General features: G+C 36.0%; 1 protein-coding gene across 1 annotated transcript in view; it reads right to left on the bottom strand.

Moving 5' to 3' along the window:
• Positions 1-19564, bottom strand: part of LOC129253684 (phosphatidylinositol 4-kinase alpha-like) — a 46716-nt gene extending 27152 nt beyond the window's left edge. The window contains exons 1-14 of the mRNA XM_064107148.1: positions 19438-19564; positions 11887-12009; positions 11248-11341; positions 9945-10030; positions 9465-9537; positions 8525-8970; positions 7800-7965; positions 7032-7226; positions 6312-6412; positions 5590-5897; positions 4794-5073; positions 4429-4532; positions 3646-3856; positions 2462-2570 (exon numbers count right to left, since the gene is read on the bottom strand). Of these exons, the coding sequence (XP_063963218.1) occupies positions 2462-2570; positions 3646-3856; positions 4429-4532; positions 4794-5073; positions 5590-5897; positions 6312-6412; positions 7032-7226; positions 7800-7965; positions 8525-8970; positions 9465-9537; positions 9945-10030; positions 11248-11341; positions 11887-12009; positions 19438-19524 (2383 nt within the window). The 5' untranslated portion in view covers positions 19525-19564. The remainder of the gene's footprint in view (positions 1-2461; positions 2571-3645; positions 3857-4428; positions 4533-4793; positions 5074-5589; positions 5898-6311; positions 6413-7031; positions 7227-7799; positions 7966-8524; positions 8971-9464; positions 9538-9944; positions 10031-11247; positions 11342-11886; positions 12010-19437) is intronic.
• Positions 19565-27702: the final 8138 nt, after the last annotated feature.

The following is a 27702-nucleotide window of genomic DNA, read 5'->3' on the forward strand; positions in this document are numbered from 1 at the left end:
TCTCATCTTCTGCACTTTAACTGTAGATCCGATGCGTTATTTCATGAAGCTAAAAAATTGAATTATTCAATGGAACATTAAAAAAAAAATCTCTACAATTTCAAAATACTTTACTCTGCAGTGCTGCCAAGAATCACGAATATTACCACGAGTTTGAATAAATGGTAGAGTGGTTTTGATTTTTTCTCTTCACATAGATACAAAGCATTCGGCGCATTTTTTGTGTTTTAAAAAGCACATTTGCTATAATAAAAATGCTGATAGTTTAAAAACAAGCACATGAACCCCTGTTTTTCAATGTTTGTACCTCTTAGGTATACCTTCCTCTACAACTCTGCAAATTTTGGTGAAAATGACATGGATTTTAAATAAAGTGCAGCATTTATAGTACGTTTGTAGTTTGTTACTGAAATTTTACATTTTTTAGATTGGGATTTTGTTATCTTTTACCCCATTTTTAAGAACTGACAGTGCTGTTAAACTTAAAATTGCAAACAAATAGCACTATAAGTAGATTCTACACTCTAACGATACAATTATTAACTCTCTTGCGAAATTTGATGACTTTTTCATGTATTTTGACTGAGTAATAGAGGTTTAAAACTCATTGTAGTACTCTTGGGCGGTCTAAAAATGCCAAATTCTTTTGAATGCGCAATTCTTAAGAACATCAATTTGGGTGAATTTTGAAGCTCTATAGCAAAAAATCAAGCACATGGACCTATGATAATTTTTGAATATTTAGAATATTAAGGTTCTAAAGTATCTATGCGCAAAGTTTGGTGAAAATGACATGGATTTCACTTTAACTGTGGAACGTCCTTAAGAAGAAGAGAAAATAGAGAAAACTAATTTTTTTCATAAAAGTTGATTTAAATCAGTGATTTTTTTGAAAAAAATCAAGTGATTTAAATCGCGATTTAAATCATGATTTAAATTGACATGATTTAAATCAAACAACCCTGTAAGAACATTTCTGTTACCTCCTCCTGACTTATATATGAGCATGTATTCTCATCCTGTGTGTTATGCATTTTTTTCAGTGTTAAAATGATTTATTATAAATGTACTTTGATGATTGTGGAATATGAATATATCAATAAATAAATAAATAAATAAATAAATCTACCAGAATGTGCTTTAATAAATCATAGAGTAATCAAATAGAATACTTCATTAAATACTATTAGGATATTGGTTCACAAATATGACATAAACTAGATATACCACACACAAAAAGGCAAGACACGAAACTGGTACATACACAGGGTGTCACAGGCCATGTACAGTAAATTCCGTAATCCAGAAGAAATTTATATATATTTTGTCATTTCAGAATAAATATTAATTGTTCATTTAGCAATCATTAGCCATTAAATATAATTTAATACTACACAATGCAATGCAATACTACTGCACATGGCTTTGAATTGTGAATTCCAGGTAACACATAAAAATCATGGGATATGTAGGATAGGAGAGACACACATGCAATATTAGTAATTTTTATATTAAAAAAGTAGGATTGCAGATGAAAGACAGGATAGTAATAAAATGTAATGGCAGTAAAAATTCATCATTCATCAGAAGAAAGGATGTAAAGTTTAAGTAGCACTAGCAGTAGTATTTAGCAATAGCACTCGCAGCAGTAGAAGTAGTACCCCTGGCAGAAAAATTGGTGGCAGAATTAGCAAAGCAGTAGCAGAATCAGCAATACAAGCAGAAAAAACACTTAAGCTATGGTAGCAGTTGCTAGAAGCAGTGGAAGTACTACCAAGGCACTTTGACAAAAGTCAGTGCCAAAAACATTAAGCAGTAATTCTGAATTCCACATTACTTTTTCCAAGACTAATTGTAAGTATTAGTGATTGAAGGGAGCAGACTTATAGTCGGGAGAATCAAGATTACATCTAGCTGCCAAAATATTGAGGAAGAGGGTATTCTTGGAGTATTCTCTGGTTCATAGCATTAGGTTGAAAGCTGAAAGGTAGAAACCTCTGTTGGAAAATACAATTGATGGCTATAGAGTACAGTAGTAAGGAGTCACAAGAGGAGCAGCAGTAAGAGAGGTATATCAGTGCATAAGAGAGGTATATCAGTGCAGAAACAGCAGAAGAGTGGGAAGTAGTATGAATGTGACAACCGTAGTAGTATTTATAATATTAACCCTAATCCAAGAGGTAACATATTTGTAACGAGATCAGTTATGGTTATTATATGTTCACAGTGTGGTTGGTAAATAAACATACATGCAAATACAGTATAGTTACATGTAGTTAGAGAGGGAGTATCTAATCAGCTATATGATATACGAATGCTAATCCAAAGAGTAAACAATCAACATAAATAAAGTAGGTTCAAGATAGAGCATGGACTGTTGACAGGTCTACAATTGATGAGAAAAAAGAAGCAGGGGAAGCTGGGAATGATGAATGGAGGTATGGATGAAGAGTCTACTTACCAGAATCCTCTACTGCAAACCCCATGACCACACAGTAAAGCCAGAAATCACGGAAGAACTTGTGAAGACGAGGTTTGGGGTCCTGGATGGGTGGCAGTCTTTTGATCAACTATAAGGCACAAAGAAACAGACATAAGACACTATAAAAAACATTTCATCCTACATAATACAAATAACATAACCATCCATTTTGTTTCTTTTAGTATCATACAACGTACAAGAGAATAAACAAATCATGTGTGTTTTTCTTCCTCCTTCTCCTTTCCCCTCTCCATTCCTCTTTGTCTTCTACTTCTTCAGCTGCTGCTAATCAGTTGCAAATGTCTCTATCCCAACTAATTCAGCAATCACTGCAGGCAATCGCATATTATTATTAAGGATGAGTACTGCTTTAAGAACCCATATCTGATCATCACTCATACTTCAATGTCAGAAAAAAACATTACAAAGGAAGTTACAAAAGCATGAATGGCAGAGCTGCCAAGTTGTATTTTGCATTTTCAGTATTCTTATCCCCCAAAATCAGTATTTTGACAAAAAAATCAGTAACTTTACCGTGTGAGATAAATATTTTGTATTTTTCCCCAAAAAAGTGTATTTCATAATAAAATGCTTGGCGCACTCGCCAATCACGGCGCTCAAGCTGCATGCAAGCTAAAATGTGCACTGCTCTTGCAGATGAAAAAAAAAAAAATTGAAACTTGTGTATATCTCACCCTGGTTTTTACAAAATGAATGAAAAAAAAACAAGTTACCTCAAATTGATCTAATAACCATATTTGTGTACGTTTTATGAAATAGAGACATATAGAGATGATTTTTTTTTTTTTTTTTTTTTTTTAAATAAAAAAAACGTATTTTTTAAAGAAAAAACGTACTGCCGTATTTTGGTTGCAAAAACGTACTAAATACGGAAAAATCGTACTACTTGGCAGCTCTGGAATGGTAATACTTCCAACTTTCCTTGTTGGATTACACTACAATATACCCTGTCCCCTTGCCTTCTCCCATCCTATTGTGTACAGGGGAGTTCAAGAAATATCATTTGAAACCTTTTGTTTTCATGTAATTACAAGCATATTCCTCCATTATCATGCCTACAATAATAATAATAAAAAAAAAGCATATGACAGCAAAGACAGGCAAACAAAGAGGATAAACAAAGAAACCCCTGATTAACTCACAGTAGCTAAGACAGGAATAAGGATGCCTAAGTTGCCAGCACTGCTAGATGCCTTGATAGCAGTAGGAGCTCTCTCACTTGCCCGCTTGCCCTCCAGTCCAAGCTGAACAAATAATTCAAGTAGACGAACTAATAGTTCCTGCTGTTCATTGTCTCCATCAATGAATGCTGCTATGTTTGCTAGGGCATTGATAATAGCCATAGAACAATGCCTAGAGAGAAAGATATCAGGATGAAAAATGAAAGATGTATGCCCAAGTCTACTTCCTCTCCTCCCCCCCCCCCCCTCTCTCTATTACATATCTTCTTCTTTCAGGGTTTTAGAAGCCTAGCTTATCAAAAAACCCATATCGCGGTTTGATTCCTTGTTAATAATCTCATTAAGAGTCTTGTATCCATATTTTGTTTGTACAAGTATGAACATACTTGTAATGCATGTAGGGTTATTATTTTATGAGAATTGATAATGCATGAAAGCAATATGTAAATGAAAATAAAGTATTGTAATTCATTCTCTCCAATGATTACTAGTATTTTGCTTAGCAAAGCATTTAAGATGGACATAGCAAACAATCTTGTAAGAAAGGTTATCATTTGAACATAGAATAAAACAATGAGTTTAGTAGTCCCTATCTTACCTGAACCTCTGTGATGCTTGTGAGCTGTTTGGTGCATAGAATAAAACAATGAGTTTAGTAGTCCCTATCTTACCTGAACCTCTGTGAAGCTTGTGAGCTGTTTGGTGCATAGAATAAAACAATGAGTTTAGTAGTCCCTATCTTACCTGAACCTCTGTGAAGCTTGTGAACTGTTCGGTGCATAATCAGATGACCCTGCTTCAACACTGATCTGAATAAACATATTCATTACCTCTTGAGTGACAGCAGCCTATGAAAGAAACAGATGGAATATGGCATTCACAAAAGTACACAGAGAATTTGAATTTACACAAACAAATAACTTAATTAAATACTTACTCTAACACAATTCAATAATCAGGATAAAAATTTACACTTAACCATAAATATCACTAAAAGTATATAAAATTAGATAGTGATCAACACATATAAACACTAACAGAAATATGATCATGTGAAAGAAAAATATTTCAAAATGATCATGCTTTATTTCAGAAATTCTCCTGCTTACATTTCCAGCGAGTACCAGGCAGCCAAGCATATCAACAATGAGCACATCTAGGGAAGAAGGGGGTGTGCAGAACCGTTGCTGGAAGATCTGCTGTACACTCTCAATGGTACGGGTTGTTTCACTTAGAAGAACAGCCACATGACCCATTGCTAATATGGCGTTGGAGGAAATGAGGGTGGAGTCACGATCACTAGCTTCAGCAATGTAGAGGGCGTTTGATACAGAAGCAAGGAAAGCTTGGATGCAATTAGGGTCTTCAATAAGTCCTGAACGAAGTGATCTGTTTGAAAATATAAAAGCAATTAAGGAATCCATCATTACAATTTCCTACTTGTTTCCTATTGGCAGAAAATTTCATTACCATCTACTAGTATTCAAAGAGACATATAATTGGTAAGCAAGCCTTGATCTCCTGACTACACAGAAACCAACAATGCATTTTCTTTTATTGGGTCAAAAATTGAAAGTTAGACAGAAAACTCTTTGGTAATAATAATTTTTCATTGGAACTTCCTTCAGCTGTGCTTTCTGTATTACTGACGCTGTTCATGTCATAATTCATACTTGATTCATACATATTTCATTTCTTCTGGTATGATTGCAAAAGGTGAGAAGAATATGGTATTCAAATTCAATTAATCCTGCATCCACTTAATACATGTACAGATGATGTGCATCTGATAAACATGTTTCAGGATAAATGATTAGTTCTTCATATACATGTAAAGCACTAGTTTTTTAATTAATTCTGAGGAAAAATAGACTCTCAACAATAGCAAATTTAACTAGCACATACCTGCACAAGTTAGACATGGCTGCATTTCTTAGTTTTTCATATGGATGTGATCCTTCCCCACTGGTCCTACGTCCACCACCACTACTACTAGGACCACTACTCGTACCGCGTCCATCCTTTCCAACCCCCGTCCTCTGAAGGCTGGATTCTATAACCCTGATGGTTGGCCCAGCACTCTTACTACTCTCAGCTTCATGATGTTTATGGAGTTTGACTATGATCCGAGATGGCCCCATTAGAAAGTCTCTCAGTGAGCTGATGGTGGCATGAGCAACCGCTGGAAACTTCTCTGCCAAAGTGCCCAAACCCTGGAATGTTGAACAGGTATAGTAGTAATTCATCTTCTTGTGACAGACATTAAATCAAATTCATGAAAAATCAATATACTGTAGAACGACAATTCCTTAACATGGTTTTTTTATATGAACTAGAAAAAAAACACAAAACATTTCAGAAAGGTTCTGTATATAGGGTGTTTAAAAGCAGAAATTTATGGGAGATTACAATTTGGATATTTCCAAAAACTTATCTTAGCCATCAATTCACATTAAACAAGGCTAAACTATTGCATTTGAATTGTCAATATGAGGAATTAATCAATAAGTGTGAAAATACCTGCTGTTTGGCAATGAAATTTACAATTTCACATGCACATCAATATTATTTTTAAAAGATGATACAACAATCATTATTCAAATATTCAAAATGAATTGATGTCACACCTGAAGAGAGCATAGAAGTAGAGGCATATCAGCTATGAGTTGTTTGCTGCCAGCACTAGAATGTAATTTCTCAGTCAGCCTTCCAATAAGACTATCAGCTCCTGGTAGAAATACAAGAAATAAGATATGAAAACAGGAGGAAGAGGCATTCTTGATGACATCTTACAGATTAGTAAGTATGACAAAATTTTATCTATTTAGCATGCGAATGATATAATCAAATATATCTATTAAGAGTGGATAATGTACAATCAGCTAAATAATATCACAAGCAATTTGTTTATATTTTGCGCTTAATATCTACAATCAATTCAATGAATGGCAATTTAATTTTTTTTAATGGGCTGAATGGCAATTAGGTCACATGATATAGTGGACAAACTATGTGACTATCCCATTCCCATCCCATATAGAATATGTGGAATGAGAGCAAATAAAAAAGTATTGTACACAAATCAACAATTTAGTATATAAAGTAGAAAACAGAGATTGCCTATGATAAATCATATCAGAAAGATTTCACAAATAGAGTTTAGCTATACATATCCTATGAAGTTGGCCTAAAGTTATGTGAAGGGTGTCCTGAAGTGAAAATCTGAGGTATTGAAGCAAAGATGTTTGGCAGGAATCATTACAATTTATCTCTATGCTAACAAAAATATAAGTTAAGCATAACCAGCACTCTCCACGTTTCAAAATTATAACAGAATGAGGAAAAACCTGTTTCATCATTAGCTGCCCACACAAGGAGGTCAACACATGTGGCATTAGCCCTGAGTGCTAACTCTCGAGAATTGAACCTGCATGGACCCTTAGTAGCACTCTCAACACTCAGTTCCTGAAGCTCAGTCTGACCGGAGAGGAAGAGTTCTCGGACGAATGCATGGACCTCTACTTGAAAGCTATCTGGTAATCCTGAAATTTTGAAGAAATATTAGGAATTAGTTAATCAAGTATTCAACACAACAAAACAAAATAAGTAAATTAAAACATTTTAGAAGGAATACAAGGGTAATTTGAAAGCTTGTTTAATGGAAACGAGATACATGTCCTGTAGAACTGACTGACAAAAACATTTTCAAAGGTAAAGCATTTCATTTGATAAAAGCAATTAACTGACATGCCTTTCAAACAAAATCATAAGAAAAAAAAAATCACATTTCAAACACATAAAACAAAGTAGGTAATTGTACAAAAATGTATGCAAATGGGATTTGATCTTCTCTGAAAACATTTAATTCTGTAGGTTTAATTCAGGGAAGCCAAACTTGCAAAAAAATGTCATTACTTTAAGGGAAGAATACATTGCATTGGGAGAAAAAAAGCAGTATTTCCAAGTTTCCTGCTACAGACATGAATGTGGAATATCATTGTAGAAAAAGGTATTTTTCATATCAACTGCAGTATTTTTATTTTCATATATAAAACCAGTACAAAAGTTGTGATGTATAATAATGACATCATTCTCACTAGAGAGGAGATTGTTACCTTTATGTTGTTGAAGTAGATGCCTGAGTAAAGAGACAAGAACAACATTGATAACTTCACTATATGATTTATATGGAAGAGTCTTCTTTGATCCTGGTTGAAGTGCATACTGATGAGCAATCCCATCAAGGCTCTGTAACAGACTTCTACTGATCATCTTTTGACACTAAAAATATATAAAAACAATGGAACAAATGAAATAGATTTGATGTCTAATCTGCAGATAATAATTCAGTGTGATACAGAATGTGCTATACATTGATAGAATTAACATTAACAGAAACAAATCCAGAAATGGAAATGAAATACAAATGTAAATGAAATGTATATGCTGTAACTGAAATAATTTCATAGAACAGAAACAATATGATTTATTGATCAAACATAGAAATATGTTCAGAATTATATTTTCCCCAGACATTGACAAAAGACTTACCACCTAAGTGAAAGATAAAATGAAGCCTTTATAATTATACAAATGGCTATTATTTCTTCTACACTAACTATACGCCTCCATGAGAATCACGTTTAGAGGTCACTACAGGCATGTGGCAGCTAAAAAGAGATAGACGCTAAAAAATGTTCATTATACTATGATTTTATTAAATATACAGTGTGTATATTTGTAAAATAATTGTACCTTTCACCTCCGTGGAGAGGGGGGCAATCCACATTCAACTAACGTGCAAAGTATCAATATTATTGTTTCCCAAACCAATTCTTACCACATTCAAGATAATCTGTAGCTGTTGAGTAGAAAGATCTAGGGATCCAACATGAGCTTCAGAGCTTCCACTCTCACACGTCTCTGTACTGATACCAAAACTTGATCCCACTACCGTCAGGAGATGGTGAGGTTCTTCTGCCACCCTCTCCTCCTGCGAGTCTATTCCAGGATGAGATGCATCCTGTCGGGTTCCATTGGCCTGCTGGAGTTTCTGTTTGATGACTGGTGAGACGATGAGTCGGAAGGAACTGTACATGGGTGATTCATGGTGCCTTGGTTGAGAGACTGCATCCAAACCAGATGAAGAGGGAGGGGTTTGAGAAGTAGTAAGCTTGGATGCAGGATACATCTGACAGAGGAGAGAGCAGGAAGGGTCCTGGCTGCTGCGTCCGATGGCACGAGACATCCCCAGAAAGGCAGGCATGATGTGCTTGCATACTGTTACTATACACAATGGAAGATAACGAAACAAAGATTGATAGTAGACCTTCTTAACATATAGGAAAGAAAGATAAAACATTTTCTTTAGGGGCATGAGTGGCTTTTTGATGCTAACGAAATCAAATGTAATATACTTTCAAATTTATACTAACAATACTGAGTACATTCACTGTGCATTTACAAGCAGATAACATTATTCTAGTCCAGAAAAATACCTTTGTTTAACAGTAAACAAATCATTTATCAAACAATCCTGTGCCAAGTTGAAAAAAGAGAGAAAATATAGCACTATCAATATTCTTTACCACTTACTGGTAAGTGCCATAATAACAATGCTCAGAACCAGGAATCTCTGGAAGTAACTATTGGATGGCGAAATTAGCATGATAACTTTTAATATGCAAAAGAGTCCACGAATATTGCAGTCCAATGCATTAAGTTTGATGCTGGTCTGTGGTTGATGTTGTGATCATATGTATTGTTTTTTGCTTTAATACCTTGAGGATGTTCAGATGGCTGTTGGCAGATTCTGCATAGTGCCTGTAGAACTTCAACTAATGTTGACAAAATCTGGATGAAATAGGATAAACAAAGAATATAGGTTGATCAATAAAAATTAAGACATACCACAAACTGAAAAGAGTAAGTAGAATAAAATCTCAGAGGGCCATATTTGATCAAAACTACACCACTCTTTTATTCTGAAACAAAGAGGAACTGCTTTCATTCATCTTTGTTCTGTATTTGCTGAATTTGCTTTTATACATCATACATCATTAAATAGGTCTAAATTTTATCATTGTCTAATTTTTAGAATTTCAATACTAATGAAAAGGATGTCAGATTTCATTAAATCTATTTCAGTATTATAACTTATTGAAAATCTTAATTTTGGGCTGGGAAAGACTTTTACAAAAAAAATAAATAAAAACTAAAAAGGAAAAAAGAAGGGAGGTGGAAGAGAATGCACAGTTTACCTGATCTCTATAGAGTGTATCTTTGGTCGCTATATCAGAAAGGAGAGTTGTGATGGTGAAAGCAAAGCGCTCACTCATGGGTAGTACTGAAAAGGAAAAATACTTGAGAATGAATCTCATTGAACTGTTATTGTAGATTTACAAATCAGTATCCTATTTTCATACTGTAATATTCCAAAGAATAGCACACCCAATTCTTTCCATCCATACCCCCTCTTTTTGTTTCAGGAATAGTTAAAAAAAATCATATACATTCCTATCAAACTAAAGGAAAAGAAGAAAAGTACCAATGAAGTTGATGAATGTCATACTCAATCAAATCTGATAATAGCCTTAGGTGAAAATATCATGATTTTTTTTAACTACTCAAAGTCATGCTTTAGCAAATCATAAATATTATATTTGAGGCATAATCTTCTTCAAGAATAGGTATTAACTAGTGCACATCTCCCTGAGCATGGTCATATAACCATTCACATCTGAGAATTCAAGCTGCATTTAACTCTTCATGAAACCCCTAACTTGTATATTTCTCTGAAAAGCACATTTTAAAATGTAAAAACTGCATATACACATGTATACTATAAACTATTTCTTATACTGTAGAAGGGTGAATGAGATTATGTGTTTGATGGTCAATATAACCACCCCTCCAAAATAAATCAATTATCATATTTTTTTTTAGAAAATGACATTTTGAAGAATTTACATCACATGGCATATGGAGGAGCTGCTCGTCTGTAATGTCACAAAATAAAAATTTTAGAAATTCTTAACTCTGTTTCTGTTTGATTTTCATCAAACCTTCACCAATATATTTCTTTCATTTTCTGAGGTTTTTTTTTAACCTACTTATCATCATGGTGAAATTCACCTTTACACAATGGTATTTTTCACTACACTGTATTATTAATAATAAATATCACATTAATGTCATGCAATGGATTCGTTGTGTACTGATCTAGGCCAATGTGAATGTGCTACATTGTGTTACAATACATATAGTGGTTCTTGATGCTACAATGATGCAGCACATTGTGAGAAATGAGATTACCAACATCCTGGTCAGTATACTGACCACTCATTGTAATCTTCACAATGATCCTGAAATTTATCAATGGGTAAAATCAATGGGCAGAAACCCACTCAACATTCCTTTCTACAATAGCCTTGACATATTGGTGAATAAGCTCTGTAATTCCTTCAGTACCAACTTTCATATGCTTTGACAATTTGGTGAAATTATGTGAAACTATGTAAGGGGAAGGTTTGGTAAACCATGTATTGAAAACACAACATTTACCTTCAATAACTCTGTATCCTGTTTCTTCAATCCATTGTGCATTTGGTAGGCATCTCACGAGATTAATAATATATGGTACTAACTCATCTTTGAACTGCAAAATCAAAGTTACACGAAGATACAATTTAAACACATACAACATATTGTCTAAATAGTTTTATTGAAAAAAAAATAGTACTTAGGGATTCAAAACATTGTACCTTGCTAATTCTAATTTTGTGAATTTCAGCATTTTATGAATTTTGTGCAAAAAATTATAATACACTTCCGCTAGAAAAAAAAGAAGGAAATTTTGTATTCTACATAAATTATGATGGCAATATAAATCGGGAAATGAGATTTCAATACTCAACACAACACTATTTCTTCTAAATGTACAATTTTCCAATTTCCATGTAATTTATAATATTTTATAATATGAATGTAACAATTAAGCAAAATAATAATTTTGATACTAACTACTGTAAGAAAGAACTTGTCTTCTATCCCATAAAAAAACACGTATTAATGATCATAATAATCCTGTCATTTGAGACCTACATGTAAATATATAGAAGGGATCTCTAATTCAAGTACTAAAACATGGTTTACCCTAGATTTCCAGTATTTCCTTTACTAGTATTTTGTATGTGATTTTACCTTGAGATCTGATTCTAAAAGAAAGATTCCAAGTGCTACCATGGCATCTTGTCTGCGCTGGTCTATCCTGCATATTCCTCCCATATGTGGTATCTGGGGACACATCTGTAACAGTTGCTGCACCTACATCATCAACAAACATTTCATTATCAAGAAGGGCTAGTCCATCCCAACAAAATTGATTTGAACAAAAAAAAAATCAAACAAGCATAGGCCTAATGTTGAAAATTAATCAAAATCAGTAAATAATTTTTATTTTCCAATTTCTATATCTCAATTATTGATTTGCGATAAAAAAAAAAGTTGTTTCAACAATTTAAAAAATGTTTGGGGGTTTAGAGCATTTATTCCAAGTACCAAAATCAATTGCGATGCACAGCTTAAGCTTGATGCATCTGATATTTGGTAAGAGAGTCTGATTTAAAAAAAAAATAGACCAAAAGCTTCAGTCTCTGCAGGGCACCACACTAACCCTTATTTCTACTGGTCCAACCTGTTCATGTTGGTCCAGTAGATACAGAGTCTTTTCATTTTTTACTGGTCCAAACCTAAAATTTACTGGTCCCCCAAAATAAAGAAAAACATTAAAAAAAGACTAGAGTTTATTTTGTTGTCTTTTATTGCCCCCCTCCCAAAAAAAAACCCATAAAAACAAACACCATTTCTCAATTTTGGAGAGCCATTTTTTTAAGATGCCATCTGGAGCCATTTTTATAATTCACAAAAGAGGAGAAAATATTGTTTTCAGTTTCATATATTTTTAATTCGTCATATCGGACCAGTAATCTGGCTATTTGCAATTTTTACTGGTCTGGGTACTGTCAGACCAGTGCCAGTGTTGCGCACTGGTCTCTGTTTTGTCACTTGTTCCAGTCTTGACTCACTAAACCTCCACCATAGGAGAAAGCAACAAGGAAAAAAGATATACAAACTCCTCTAAACAGACGGATATCACCTGTAAAGCCTCTTAGAAAAAACAAGCTTCTGGTATTAAATTATTTTTAGCACACTATTTTTCACTCAATGGCATTAACCCTTTGCGTGCGGGCCCGCGAAACCGGATACCTCTCCCTGCGGCGGAGCTGTTTTTGTACATTGCTGGTATATGGATCTGTGGCGGTGTTTTCCTAATCTATTGCTAATTGCGACAAACTGAAGTATTTTCAGGATTTTTAGTAAATGTAAAGATGAAAGGTCAGACATTTTTCTTTCTAGAATTAAAGGTCTCGCTTCTCAAATCAACAGAATAGTTAAGAAATTTATGAGGAAAAAGTCGTGTTTTTTTGTCAAATCTTCGCTTTTTCCCAAGTCAATAGGCAGTGTGTACAAAAATGCGTAAGGGCAATCAGCACGCGCGGACGAGTCGGGTTCGATCGATACCGCTTTGTTGTCTGCTCTGGTGCTTTTTTCATTGTCTATTGTCACGCTACTCATGAATGGTCTCTTTACCCCCTTGTATACAGATCATTTGCAAAGTGTATAATTACGACGATAATCCGTTTTGGGTAAAATCACAGCATACCAAATACCTCATTTTCCAGAATGAATAAAAAAGGGTGAATATTCCCTTGCAAGTACGATGATGATGCTGCGCAACGAAAGTCCGAAACTATTTTGTGATTTTTGGCTTCTGGGCTACAAGACGGTGGCCTCAATGTTTCACTAAAAATCGCCTTTGGCTTCTTCTTTTCATGAATTATAGTTTGTAATAAAAAAATAATTTTGTTCCTGAAGCTTGCATACCTGTCTTCTTCCAAAATAACCATGCTACCGATTACTCTTTGTCACAATGAGAGAAAGTAAATTATTTTTATCTACTGAAATGGTAGCATCTAAATTTAATTCAGATGCTTTTAATTTAAAAGTGTTTTATTTTGTTCTTTCATTTTATTCGTTTTTAACCGTTCTGGATTTTTTCACAACCGAAAACAAAAGTAATAAATAAAGAAAGATTTGTATCCCGTTTTGTCTCTATCTTTTTAATCGTTCAATTAAATACAGATGCGTTGGAGTCGGTAGGAGGCGTCAGTCCACCCCCCCCCCTCCCCATTCAGCAAACGTATACAAAAACGCGAAGTCCATAAATTTATGATTTTTAGGGGCCGATCACTCCCTCGCACATTCAGCTCAACCCCTCCATTATAAAAAACGCTTAGCGGTCCCTTTTATTTATCCATTTTTTAAAAAATATTAGAGTTTTGAAGCTCACCAGGGTAAGCGCCCCAATAGTATGTTTGCCGTAAAAAATATAAGGTCAACCTGTCTTTTTTTTTCTTTAAATGGATCCTTTTCTGCTACGCTATTCGGCAGAAAAACAAAAGACAAAAAAAAAAAAAAAAAAAACTGGCGAAAAAATTAATAACATTTTTAGGGGGGGGGGGGTAGGTGCAAGATTGAGAGGGGTTTGTCGGGACACGTCAAACAAACATGGTTTTTTTCAGGTGGATGCCTCAACGTAAATTATCATTCTATTTCATCAATTTCCGGCGAGGAAACTTTTAGTTCATTGTTAGTTTTAGCGTTTGAACTGATTATGCTTTGTCGAATTTTCAGTGCAAAAATTTTCACATGGGAGAGAAGGAGAGAATGAGATGAAGAGCTTCCAAAACCTAACATGACAAATTCATTCTATAAAATGGCGTGAATTACAAATTGAGGTGGGGGACTAGTATTCTATAATTCTTTTTAAGTAAATATTCATGCAATAGCAAAAGCGCACATTATGGTTTACATTATACCTTTTTGGTCTATTTCCTCTTTTTTCCCTTCCATCCTTTCTGTCGTTTTATTATTCTCCTATAGATGTATCTCGATTTGCATTTTCTATTCTTTTTTAATCTCACTTGCATCTTCTTCCATCCCTATGTGTATCATCACCCAGGGGAAATTGTGTTTTTTTTTTGTGAAGAAAGCACTGTCATGCTCAAGAAGAAAATGTTCTTGCCATGTTTTAAGCGCCTGCATGTGTTGTCAATATAAATTGAGTAATCATTTACTTTTTTAATGTTGCTGTCCTAATATGAAAAGCAGTATTCCTAAGAACTTTTTGTATTGCTAAATATTATCCTGACGAAAAACACTAATCTTCCTTTATCCAGGGTGTTGGCTATTTGTCCCCTGCTCTTTTTATAAGGAATTTGTTTGAGTGTCCGCCATGAATTTCTTTTGTTTGGGGACTGCCGAGACCAAGAACTGCATGGACGTTTTCATTTTCAAAAGAGCGGAGGATAGACGGTGTTCTAAATTCCTTTATTTTATGTTTGTTTCCTTTGAAATAGAAGACAAAAATAAGAGCAATATCGGATGAGAGAACGAGGGAAAGCGGGAGGGGGTGGGGGTTCAAAAAATTACCAGGGGCCCGTTTTATATAAAATTTGTTTACTAATTTTCAATAACACTTAAAAGCTACTGAAATCCTCCTATTTGACTGGCGGATGGTAAATGTGTTTAATTTTTGCGCATTTGTCAATATAAAATGTACATGTATAATGTATTTATAAAACGGTACCAATAAGGGATTTCTTCGTTTTCCCTTTCTCTGGTTTCTAACCTATAAACTGAATGTATTATCTACCACTTTCATTCCCTTATATCTATCGTCTTTCTATGCCCCTCCCTTCTACACCTTTTTTCTCTGAGTTCTTCTCATTTAAATTATATCTGTACATATCGTCTTCCGTCTTCCCGATTTGGATTACGAGGTATATACCCGCCCCCATCCCCCCAATCCTTTCTCTCTGATTTTTCCTTCTCAGTACCTGTCATTTTACATTACATCTAAAGTCTCCCTCCCCTCTCTCTCCCTCTCTCTTCATCGGAAACGCTTCCGAGAGAATGCCTCGTTTTTACCAACTTGTATCGGAGATGGGCCTCTCGTCCTATTGCATCGTGGTCATTATGTCGAAATTTTTGGGGGGTTTTCCCCCAGTTTCTCAAATAATGTCCCGAAAACCTTTTAAAATTACTATTGTTACTGTCATTTCATAATAAATTCTGTATCATCTTCCATTTTCTATATTGATAACGTGGGTAGATATCTTCGCAAAAGACAATACGATGATGATCATCATCGTATGAAAATGCACAACTAAACTATTTTTTGTGAACTTGGGGCTTAGGGTTATGGCAAGACAGAGACCTCAATCTTTCACTAAAAGTAATTTTCTTTTTTTATATTTTTTCATAAATCAAATGTCTCATTTAATTCGATTTTCCACGCAGCTATTATAGTAATAAAATAATTTTGTTCCTGAGCTTTGCGCACTGGTATTCGATTTGTAATATCCTGAAATTATTTCAAAGAGTTAAATCGAATAAAAGTGACTAAAATTATGAGTCAAAAATCATACCTCCCAACTCTCTTCTTGTCACTTTCTACGTTTCTTTCGTTATCTTACTATTCCCTCAAAAAGAGCCATGCTAGCAATTACTGAAATTAAGAGAAAGTATTTTTTTCTTGAATAAATTATAGCCTACGCAATAAAAGGTTTTTTTTTATTTGTTCTTTCGTTTTGTTCTATTTTCAATTTGTCTCATTGGTTTCACAACCGAAAACAAAGTAATAAATAAAAAAAAACATTCCAATAGTTAGAATTCATTTTTGTCTCTATCTAATAGTACAGAGGCTGCGGAGTTGGTAGGAAGTTTCAGTCCTCACCCCTTTCAGCAAACATGTACAAAAAAATCCGAAGTCTATATAAATTTGTGATTTTTTGGCAAGTCCACTCCCTCCCACATTCAGCTCAACCCCTCCATTATCAAAGCGCTCAGCGGCCCCTGTTTTTTATTTTAAAAATCAGATATTTTGGTTTATATGCTAACCAGGGTAAGCGCCCCAAATGTTTGCAGTAAAGGAAACAATTTTTTTCTATATGAAATCTTTTCTACCACGCAATTCGCCGGTAAAAAAAAGAAATTCGCGAAAAAGTAGGAAAATCAATAAAATTTGGGTCGGTATCAACCTTTTTTTTTTTGGGGGGGGTGTAGGTCACACATGAATAAAAGTTTGTAGGATTGAGCGGGTTCTGTCTGGTGACACGCCAGACAAACGCGTTTTCTTTATAGTGGGTGCCTTAACGTAATTTCTCATCATATATCATTCTATTTCCTCCATTTCAGGCGAGGAAACTTAGTTCATTGTTGGTTTTATAATTTGAAGTGATAATGTTTCCGTCAACTTTTCAATGCAAAAAAAATCATCTGGGAGAAAAAAGGAGAATAAGATAAAGAGCTTTTAGAACCTAACCTATTATAAATTCATTCTGTATATTGACATGAATTAAATAATATATTTTTATTAGCCGTCTCTGTCTCTCATTCTCTCTCGTTCACCGTGACATATAAAAATTTTTTTTCTATAATTTCCCTAAATGATTCTTCTTTCATCCTCATATGCATCATCACCCAGGGGAAGCGCTTTTATGCAAAATGGATCACTGACCGATGTCATAAGCACCTGTTTTGTTGGTAATTGAGACAATTTTGTTTTCTTTTTTTTAGATAAAGTATGTTGGTCGGAAAAGTATTCATAAAAACTTGATGTATTGCTAAGTACGAAGGGCATTCAATAGGTAATCTTGCCGATAAACGCTAATCTTCCTTTTGTTCGGGGTGTTGACGATCTGTATCCTGCTCTTTTCGGAAGGAATTTGTTTGAGTTGCCGCCCAGACATTCTTTTGTTTCGGTAGTGCCGATATCATGAACTACATGGACGTTTCCCTTTTGAAAAGAGCATAAGATAAATGGTGTGCTAAACTGCTTTCTTTTCTCTTCTTTTTTTAGAAAAGTAGAGAAAAATAATGAGGGATGATGGGGAGGGAAAAAGTTCAAAAGTGCACCGCGATCAGCTCAAAGTACTAAAAAGACATTACAAGCTTTTTGTTTTTCTGAAAATACAATCGATCGATGAAACCAAGGAGATATCATTCTATCTAGAGTGATATCGTCTTGATGAAACAAATAAGACGAAAATCGTGAATAAACGCGTAGGTTATTACGTGACGATCTTCCAGAAATGATTTTAGCTTATCTTTCAAAACAACGATATGGATCAAATCACGTGATCAAAACAAATCACGTGATCAGAACAAATCACGTGATCAGGCCTAGTGTGCGCGCGCGTACGTGCACGTCACAAAATTTATCCTCCCCGTCTGACTCCAACGAAAAATTCGGGTAAAGTTGAAATGATTTCCTATTTTAGGGATTTTTCTCCACGTAGCTGTGTATTTTTTTCATTTGATTGTCGAAATAGGTTTATAAAGGAAATAGTGGGAAAGGTTTTAGTACATAACAATTACGAAAAAGCTGAAAAACTTCATCGAATTAAACCAAACAAATCTCGGCTTCTGTAGAAGCCCGTCGTAGCTAAGTGAACGACTCGCTGGGCTTCTGTGGAAGCCCGTCGCACGCAAAGGGTTAATTAATATTGAATTTTTGCACAACAGTGTAAGATTTTTATGATTCCACAAATATTTTTCAGTCTAATCGTCCTAAAAGTATTCTACTTAGACCTCCCCCTACTTTTACAATATTTCAGTAGAGGAGCTGGTTCAAAATTTGGGATTAACCCAGACAATCAACAGGGATATCCCAATAAACTGAGACAGATCATGTCTTGATAAACCGAGATTTTCCTTGTTTAATTCATGACAATTTTTTTTTATTACTTCCCTCTGGCTCTGCTGCAGGACATAACTTGGACAGCAATTACGGGAATTGCAAGTGCTTAAAATAGATTTGTTGACCTCAATATCTAATTTTTATGACTTGTCTTCTTCCAACTAGCGCATTTGGTGTCAGCACTTGACAGGTGAATGAATTTTACTAGATTTCACCATTTTTGTTAGTGTTAATTTAGTGTAGAGTTCGATATTTGGACACTTTAGTTTACTCTATCAAATATCATCTTCAAGAGCAAGAAAGAAGCATTTCTATTTGGACTACCTCCGTATCAGCTTCTTGTGCATGAAAAATCAGGTAAGAGGCAGCGTAGCTCAGTCAGTTAGAGCGCATGTTTCGGATAAGATCGTAGATCTCAACGTGAGGGGTTTGAGTCCCACTCATGCCGAAACGCCTCTAACAAAAATCTAATGCTACAGCATTGTGTGTAAGCGTTCCTGACCACACTCAGTCTCACTCTCAGTGCAGGTGTGATTGCAATTGGAAAAACACTCCGTCGAGTTTCGGCAAATGGGACTGTCAATCATCAGGTCATGACTGTAGACTCTAAATCAAATGTAATGAAGCGATGTTTGCCGACTAGAATAGAAATCCAGGGCCAAACCCGGTTCAGTATACCAGGTTACTAACCTCGTATATTTAGTCGTACTAAAGTGAGTGAGACAAGACAATGTTTTCAATTTCTTGGATCACTGCCCTTCAACAAACATGAATCTTTACGAATGGGACCTGATTTATGTTCACCGACACTAGCCAGTATTCAGCCATGTATTGCAATATTTTAACTGGTTGTGTTTTAAAAACTAAAATAACAGAGACCGAATATTGTATTAGGTACAGAAAAAAATCTTGCAAACATATTATCTTACCTTTGGCCATCTTAGGTCTTGGATTTGGGCTAATGATCTTGCTAAATGTAAAAGAGTTTCCGGGAAAAGCGCTCCGTTCGGTCCCATCTTCACTACCAGTACCGGGTACTTGTACTTCGGTACGGTGCGCGTGCAGCTCGCACATATACATGTAGCTAGCTAGCGTATAGCTAGCTGCTAGCTAGCTCCGTCAGTCCGTCTCCGTGACCACGCCCTCCATCTCTGCCCGCCCGCGTCTAAGCTACATTTATAGCAACCTCCCGGTTTCCCCTTTTTGAAAAATAGGAATATCATAAATCTTCATAAATTGTTTTTTGTTTCTTTATCATAAAACAAGGTAGATGTCTGCTTGATGAAAAAATACTGGAAAAAGGGGTGTTTAGCAACGGAAAAAAAACACCACTAACAAATCAAGCTTGTATATAGTATGATATATTTTGAAACTGGCCAATACCCCCCAAAAATATATTGTAATGTCAGATATATATATAGATAATATGGGCAGAACTGAAAGGAGCAAGGGGAACTTGCCCCCTAAAATAGTGCCCATTTTCAATATGAAATGTGCCCGTTTGTGAGGTTACGAATTATTTTAATCACTTTATTCTGAAGTTGATTTTCTTTTATTCGTTATATATAAATGTGCAGATTAAGCAATTGCTTTGTTGTATTCAAACTCAATCATTCCTGTACTTTCTGCGTTTCAATCTGAATTCCGTCCGAAACACTCTATTGCTCTTGCTAAGGGAACGGATGACTGGTTTCATTCAATGGACGCCCAGAAGGAAAAACCAGTAAGACCAGTAAGGATTTTTACTGGTTTCCAGTAGAATTTTACTGATTTCCAGTACCGTACGCTGCCCAATTCTCGCTCACCCTCACAAGCGCGATGTGCACGCTGCTTATTGTGATTATCATTTTAAAATCGTCCCAAATTCCTTATTGTTTAATATACTCGCATAATTAAGCACCCAAGAGGAGACCATTACATGAAAAAACGAAGTGTGGAAAAATAAAATCAATCCCTTAATAAATGGGGACATCCCGATAGACCGCGGGTCCGATAGACCGCGGGTCCGTTAGACCGCGGGTCCGATAGACCGCGGGTCCGATAGACCGCGGGTCCGATAGACCGCGGGTCCGATAGACCGCGGGTCCGATAGACCGCGGGTCCGATAGTCCGCAGTGTGTGTAAAATTATGATCAGATATATCAAATGTCATCGAGAGGTCCAAAGGTCAAATGATACGAGGCCATGGGGTTCTAACAGGTTCGGATCCATGGGGGCCGAGGGGGAACTACCTCACCCCCCCCCCCCCCCCCAGCTCATAAAAGAGGGGAAAAGGGAGAGAATAGAAAAGAGAGTAAGAAGGAGAAAGGAAGAGAAGAAAAAAAGAGAAGAAAAGGGGGAAAGGAAAGACAAAGAAAAAAAGGGAGAAGAAAAGGGGAAAGAAGAGGAAAAAAAAAGAGGGAAAAGGAAGAGAAGAAAAGAAAGGAGAAAGGAAAAGGAGGAAAAAGGAAGGAAGAGAAGAATATTCAAATAGAGAGGAATATGGGAAGAAAGATAAGAAAAAAGAGAGAGAGAGAGGAAGAGGGGAAAAGAAGAGAAGAAAGAGAGAGAGGGAGGAAGGGGAGGGAGAGAAGAAAAAAAGACTAAAAGAGAAAAAAGGGGGAAAGGAAATAAAAAGAAAAAGGGCGAAGTAAAGGGGGAAAGAGAAAAAAGTGGAAGAGGGAAAAAAAAGAAAAGAAAAGAAAAGAAAAGAGTAAGGAAAAGGGGGAAAAGAAGAAGAAAAAGAGGAAGGAAGAGAATAATATTTAAAGAGAGAGGAAGATGGGAAGAAAGATAAGAAAAGAGAGAGAGAGAGAGGAAAAGAGAAGAAGAAAAAAAGAGAGAGTAAGGGGGGAAGAAAGGAGAAAAGAGAAAGGAAAAGGGGAAAAGAAAAGACAGAAAAAGAGAAGAAAAGGAGGAAAGAAAAGATGGGGAAAAGAGAAGAAAAGGGGAAAAGACGAGGGGGAAAGAAAGAGAGAAAGGAAGGAAGGGGAATGAGGATAAGAGAAAGAAAAAAGAAAGAAAAGGAGATGGGAAACGGAAGAGGGAGATGTTGACCTGGACGTCGATTTGATGGCGCCAAAATGACGTTCGAACTATGGGGCGCTGAATTGATGTTCGATCTAGCGGGGCACCAAATTGATGTTCGAACTAGGGGAGCGCTAATTTGAATTTTGACCATAATGCGACAAATACATGTTTCAGAGAGGGGGAGGGAGGGCAAAGTTATATTTTACATGGGGGCGCCAAGTTTATGTTCAACCGAAGGCGCCATATTGACCTTGAACTTAGAGGGCTTCATGCAAATTCATTTTCGACCGGGGGCGCAACATTGCTCGTATTGCCTGTATATAGTAAAATATATGTCCTGCCCCAAAAACTTAAATTAATGCGGCTGAATTGAAATATCCCGTTTTTACGATAACAAAAAAACAACAATGTTTTCGAGTTTTAAGTCTGTTTAGCGAGATAGATACCCTGTTCATGGTCACAAAAAAAGGTTATTATCAAATTCAGCTCGCGCTAGGCGCTCGCAATATTTGATTAATGAGGTATGCATCCTCTGCTTCAATCCCACATGTAAGTGTTACTGTTTTTCAAGTCAACATACATAGGCCGATCCAGGGGGCAAAGATTTTGCCCCCCCCCCCCCCCATGGTGGCGCAAAAAAAGGGTAAGAAACAGAAAAAGGACAAGCAATTAGAATAGGAATTATACCTTAGTCCTTCTTAAGTCAGTATATAAAAAATTGAGCTCGCGCTTCGCGCTGGCATCAATAAATTGTTTAGTTATATACGCATCCCGACCTTACAGTTTTTTATGCGAACGAGAAGCACAAGCTGAAAATATTTGATATTCTAACCTGACAACTGAAAATGAATTTTTCATTTCATCATTATAAAAGTTTTCAGCTAGCGCTTCGCGGTCGCATTAATTTCTTAATAGATATGCATCGTGTTCATCATAACAACTACTAACATAGGCAGATCGAGACGGCCCGAGGGCAACCTCCCCCCTATTGACAGAGCAAATAAATTGTGAAAAACGGGGAAAGAAAAAAACGGGGAAAGAAAGAAGAAAAAGAAGACGAAACATAAAAGGAGGAAGACGAGCGAATAAAATAAGGTCAGGAGAAGACTTGGAAAACAATTTATAAAAATATTTAAAGTCACTATATTAAAGTTTCGCTCGCGCATCGCGCTCGCATTGCCTGTTCGATGAAAATACATATCTTGCTCAATAGGTTGATATGTAGTTTAAAATATCAAGTTTTGATATCAATATACAAAACATAATTCAGCTCGGACATCGATCTTTAATTATTTTGTTTTATTTACCAATTTATGTTTTTAAGTGCTCTGGAAAATGTCCGTTTTATGGTTTGAATAAAAATTTGCAACATTTTGTGCGCTCGCACTATTTGCCAAGTAGGCCTACCTATTGTCTTTTTATATTTCATATAAGATTCTCTAAATATACCTTTTCAGGTGTCTCGATTGTAAAAAAAAATAATAAAGGCCTATGAGCTAGCACTGTGCGCTTGTATTTTGATTGGTGAGTTATGTATACCTATATATTAATTCTATAACAAACTACTTAAATCCCCCAATTAAAAAAATCCGGATCGCAATTTGCGCTCGCATTATTTGCTAAAAATGTATCAACCAATGAATCCTATTCATGATTACAAAAATACTTAAAATATCCAGTTTTCAGGCCTCATGCACTGTCAGCAAATTGCACACACTCATTAGGCTTAGCAGATTAATAAATATGAAATAAAATTGGTATGAATTCATAATAACTGAATTGTCCCTTTTTCAGAAATAAATATCAACAAGTTTTAGGAAAAGAAATAGAAGATAGTTCTCATTCTTATATGATGACAAAATGTCCTTAGGCCTAAAATGTCTCGATCCTAGGTCAAATAAATAATAAAATATCAGCTCGCGCTTCGCGCTCGCATTATTTGTATAGTGTTATCAAATTTCCCTATATACACAGTGCTGTAAACAGTGCTTAAATTGACCCTTTTCATATCGGAATTTCAAATATTATTTTCAGCTCGGGCTCTGCACTCGCATTATTGATTTTTATGATAAAAAAATGAAATGTATTCAGCCTGATTGCTAGGATTATGTCTAACTCTAAAACACGCGCACGCATGTTTTTGAGATACAAAGCTTGATCTTATTCAAAACGTGCTAAAATTATCCAGTTTCGAATCAGAATATCAAAAATTTTCTGCTCGCGCTTTGCGCTCGCATTATTATTGTAGGAAGATACCAAAAATTACCCATCCTTTTTCATGATTGACAAACATGAATCGAATGTCCCATTGGGGGATTTGAAATTTCATCTTTTTAGGTTGGAATATCAAAAATGTTCAGCTCGCTCTTCGCGCTCGCATTATTTAATCGTTGAAATATGTATCGTCTTAATGGCTAACTGCAAAACATCCTTAACAGGTCCCTTTTCGACCAGGCCAAAATGAATATTTAACATTTCTGCTCGCGCTTCGCGCTCGTGGTAATTATCTAGTTACATACACGTCCTGTTCAGGTTCACAAACATTGCCCAAAATGTTCAATTTTCAGGACAAAAATACATGAAATTTCATTTTTAGATTAGATAGGGCTTAAGAGATTATTACACATTTATGTTGCTTATAAAGTAAAGCTAGGAAATGACTGTTAGGGCATGGCCGTTTTGCCCCCCCCCCCCCAAAAAAAAAAAAAAAAAAAAAAGAGAGAATCAAGACTAAGAAAAAATAGAGAGAAAGGGAAAGGGATTAGGATGAAATATAATATTATTTTCCAAATATTATGTCAAAATCTATCACAACCTTGTATTTTTGTAATAAAAATGTTAGCATATTTGCTTGCTCGCTTCGCTCACTGGCAACTTCTTATTAATTTTATGCGATACACCATATCGAGCCCCCTCGAAATTGTTGGCTCATTACGGCACTGGGACAACCCCTTCAAAGAAACAAATAAAAAATAAACTTTGAGCGGCCGATCGGGGAAAATATGGGTGAAAAAATGGCCCCACACCCTTTTGGCGGAAGCTGGGTCCGCCCCTGACTTAGGCTTTCAGGATATAATACATGAAAAATCTATAAAAAAAAACAGATCGCGCTTCGCGTTCTTATTATTTATTTAGGCCTTGTGAGATACCTCGATTTGTTTTTAAGAATGAAATCTCAGATTTTCTTTGACGTCTACCCCCCCCCCATTTCATTTATTTTTTTTAACTTGGTGCCCTCGCCACCCCCCCCCCCTGTGCACCCATGCTGAATAAATACGCCACTGATGAGGAGAATTAGTCGATTGCGTCGAGATTATTCACAAGAGGTTATCATTAATATTATTGAAGGTTATTCTAACACAACAGTACAGAAACTACAGCTCCCATTCACACAATATTATAGTAGGGCCTACTCTGGTTAGAAGTTAAACCAAATTGAACCCCCCCCCCAAAAAAAAAAAAAAAAAAAAAAAAAAAATCGCTCGTGCTTTTTCAAGAACACATGAAAAAGTGGTCTTTGGTGTTTTTTTTAAATGTGATTATAAGATAATTCAAAATCCATTTTAGGCACTTAAGTTAGCCTGGCCGGGAGGGAGTGGGCGCCATTTTTCGAAAAGTACACATATGGGCGCCAAAAATCAGGTCAAATTTGCCCCACCCCCCTCCCTCCCCACGAAATCCTGGATCCGCGCCTGGGTTCGATAACAATAACCCAATTAGGGCAATCACCGCCTGACAACTACTACAAGGAAAATATTATCCCCATATTTTTACCGCCGGGGACTAATACCCCCCCCCCGGAAATTTACCCTCCAGACAATTACCCCGGATAATTACCCCTAGTACGGAGCCTTGAAAATGCCATCAACGTGACGACATGGCATGGTACTTTATCTTGCCATGTCTTAATTAAACATTGGCGGCAGAAGGCAAAACAATCTAGGGGGGTCCACCTGAAATTTTGGGATGGACACAGGTAAAAAATTTGACAAGCAAATCAACCAAAATTTATAGGAAGGACCATCAAAATTTTTTGACAAGAAAAAAAGGTTATCAACCAAAATTAGGGGGGACAAAAAGATTTTATGGGAGGGGTCCACCTAAATTTAGGGGGGGGACGTAGAAAACAAATTGACAAGCAAAAAAAAAGGTTCTCAACTAAAAATCTAGGGGGGACCGTACCCCACCTCAATTTTTTTGGGGAAAGGTCCCTCCCCCCCCCCCCCCCCCGCTTCCGCCGCCTAAGTAATTAATACGCTTATTATTTCGACATAGCGATATATTCTATCTTGTCAAGTCGATATGTCCACATGGCGAGATATGAAGTGTACAAGTCCCGGCGAGAATCCCGATATATCGCTATGTTGACATGTAACATATTTAAGTCGACTGACTTGGCAGGATAACGTATCGCGCCATGCGGACATAATAAGCTTATTTAGTCGACATGGCAAGATAAAGTATCTCGCCATGTCGTCAAGTCGATGGCATTTTAGAGGCTCCGTATGGCGTCTAGAGGGTAAATTTCCGGGGGGGGGGGGGTAACAGTCCCTGACGATAAAAATATGGGGATAATATTTTCCTTGATGTACATGTCAGGGGGCGATTGTCCTTTGGGTCATCGTTATAGAACCCCATGGACTCGTATCATTGGCCTTTTGACCTCTTGATGGCATTGGATCTCCCTATATCCTGATCATAATTTTACACACACCGCGGACTATCGGACCCGCGGTCTATCGGACCCGCGGTCTATCGGACCCGCGGACTATCGGACCCGCGGTCTATCGGGCTGTAACCTAATAAATCATCGTGAAATACTGCGTTAAATGTAAAGTAACCCGATAACTGTTTGAACTTCGATCAACTGTACCGCAACTGCACCAAATTAAGGTTTTTTTCAATCACTTTAAAAACTCCTAAAAACAGTGAAAAATGTTATATTCTTACATGATGAATGAAAATGTGAGAGTCGTAGGTGCGGGAGGTCCTGATATGTCGTCGTGACAATTTTTTCTAGAATGAATATTTGTTGTGTGAATGAATTAGCGAGGGCATACCTTGAGATAGCAGCCTGCCCTAACTCCGCTCACCCTGACTGTAGTATGATAATCATTGTAAGAGTATATGGCCTAAACGGAATTGTCATAATTTTTCAAGTAGACTTTTCTTTAGAATCTGATTTTTTGTGTCATTTCCTCTATTTTGATGGTGCTGAACATGAATCTGCTTGTTGCCAGTTTCATAAATGCCTCCTTCCGCCGTTGCCATGGCAACTGATTAATATGTTTAAAAAATAACATATTGAGCCTATATATGGCATATTACCCTGTCAATTTAAATGGTCCAATCTATCATTCTTAAGCCTTCCAAATTCAATTTCTAGATATAGGCCTATCAAGTCATCAAAGTATTTGCAAAAAAATCCATTGCCATGGTAACGGCTTATCTTTTCCGCAGAAAAATACAATTGTCTTGATTGCCTACAGAGACAGGGCGAAGCTTTTTTCGACGGCGCCGCGCGGGCGGCGTCGTAAACATTGAAATCTTAAAACAGGATAAGTTTATGAAATGTAATCATAAGTTTGAAGTAGGCCTATAGGTTTCTATAGCTATCATGAAACTTAGAAATAAGGGAGTCAGTGAAAATCCTATAGTGTTCTGCATGGATAAGTTCATTTGAATGCATGGTAATGGTATGTTGCCATGGTAACGCCTGATTATCTACTAATTCAACTCGTGAATTTAATATGAGATGAAAATTAACTGTGTAGGAATTCTGTCTGGATTTATTTCAGGTCATAATTCAGTATAGGCCTAACTCATAAGAAAAATCGCTTCAATAAGAATAGTGGTAATATTTGCTTGTACAACTTTCTAAGAGAAATCAGCTCGATTTATCAGCCTATAATATTATGCTCATTATCTAGGGCAGATTATAACTGTACTGCATGAATAATAAAGTAAGTCTTAAAAGAGATCGAGTGTCATATGAATTCATGAACAAATTTTTTTTGCTTGTCAAATTTTCCAGCCCCTTGCCCCCCCCCTACTTTTGGGGAGAGATTTCCGCCCCTAATTCAGAGAAAAAACGAGACATTTTAAGCACTTTTGTAATGATGTTTTATCTTACAAACCGAGAATGACTTGAAAAGAAGACATGAATAATGAAACAAACGGGCAAT

This window comes from Lytechinus pictus, chromosome 2 (assembly GCF_037042905.1).
Source record: "Lytechinus pictus isolate F3 Inbred chromosome 2, Lp3.0, whole genome shotgun sequence".
Lineage (NCBI taxonomy): Eukaryota > Metazoa > Echinodermata > Echinoidea > Temnopleuroida > Toxopneustidae > Lytechinus > Lytechinus pictus.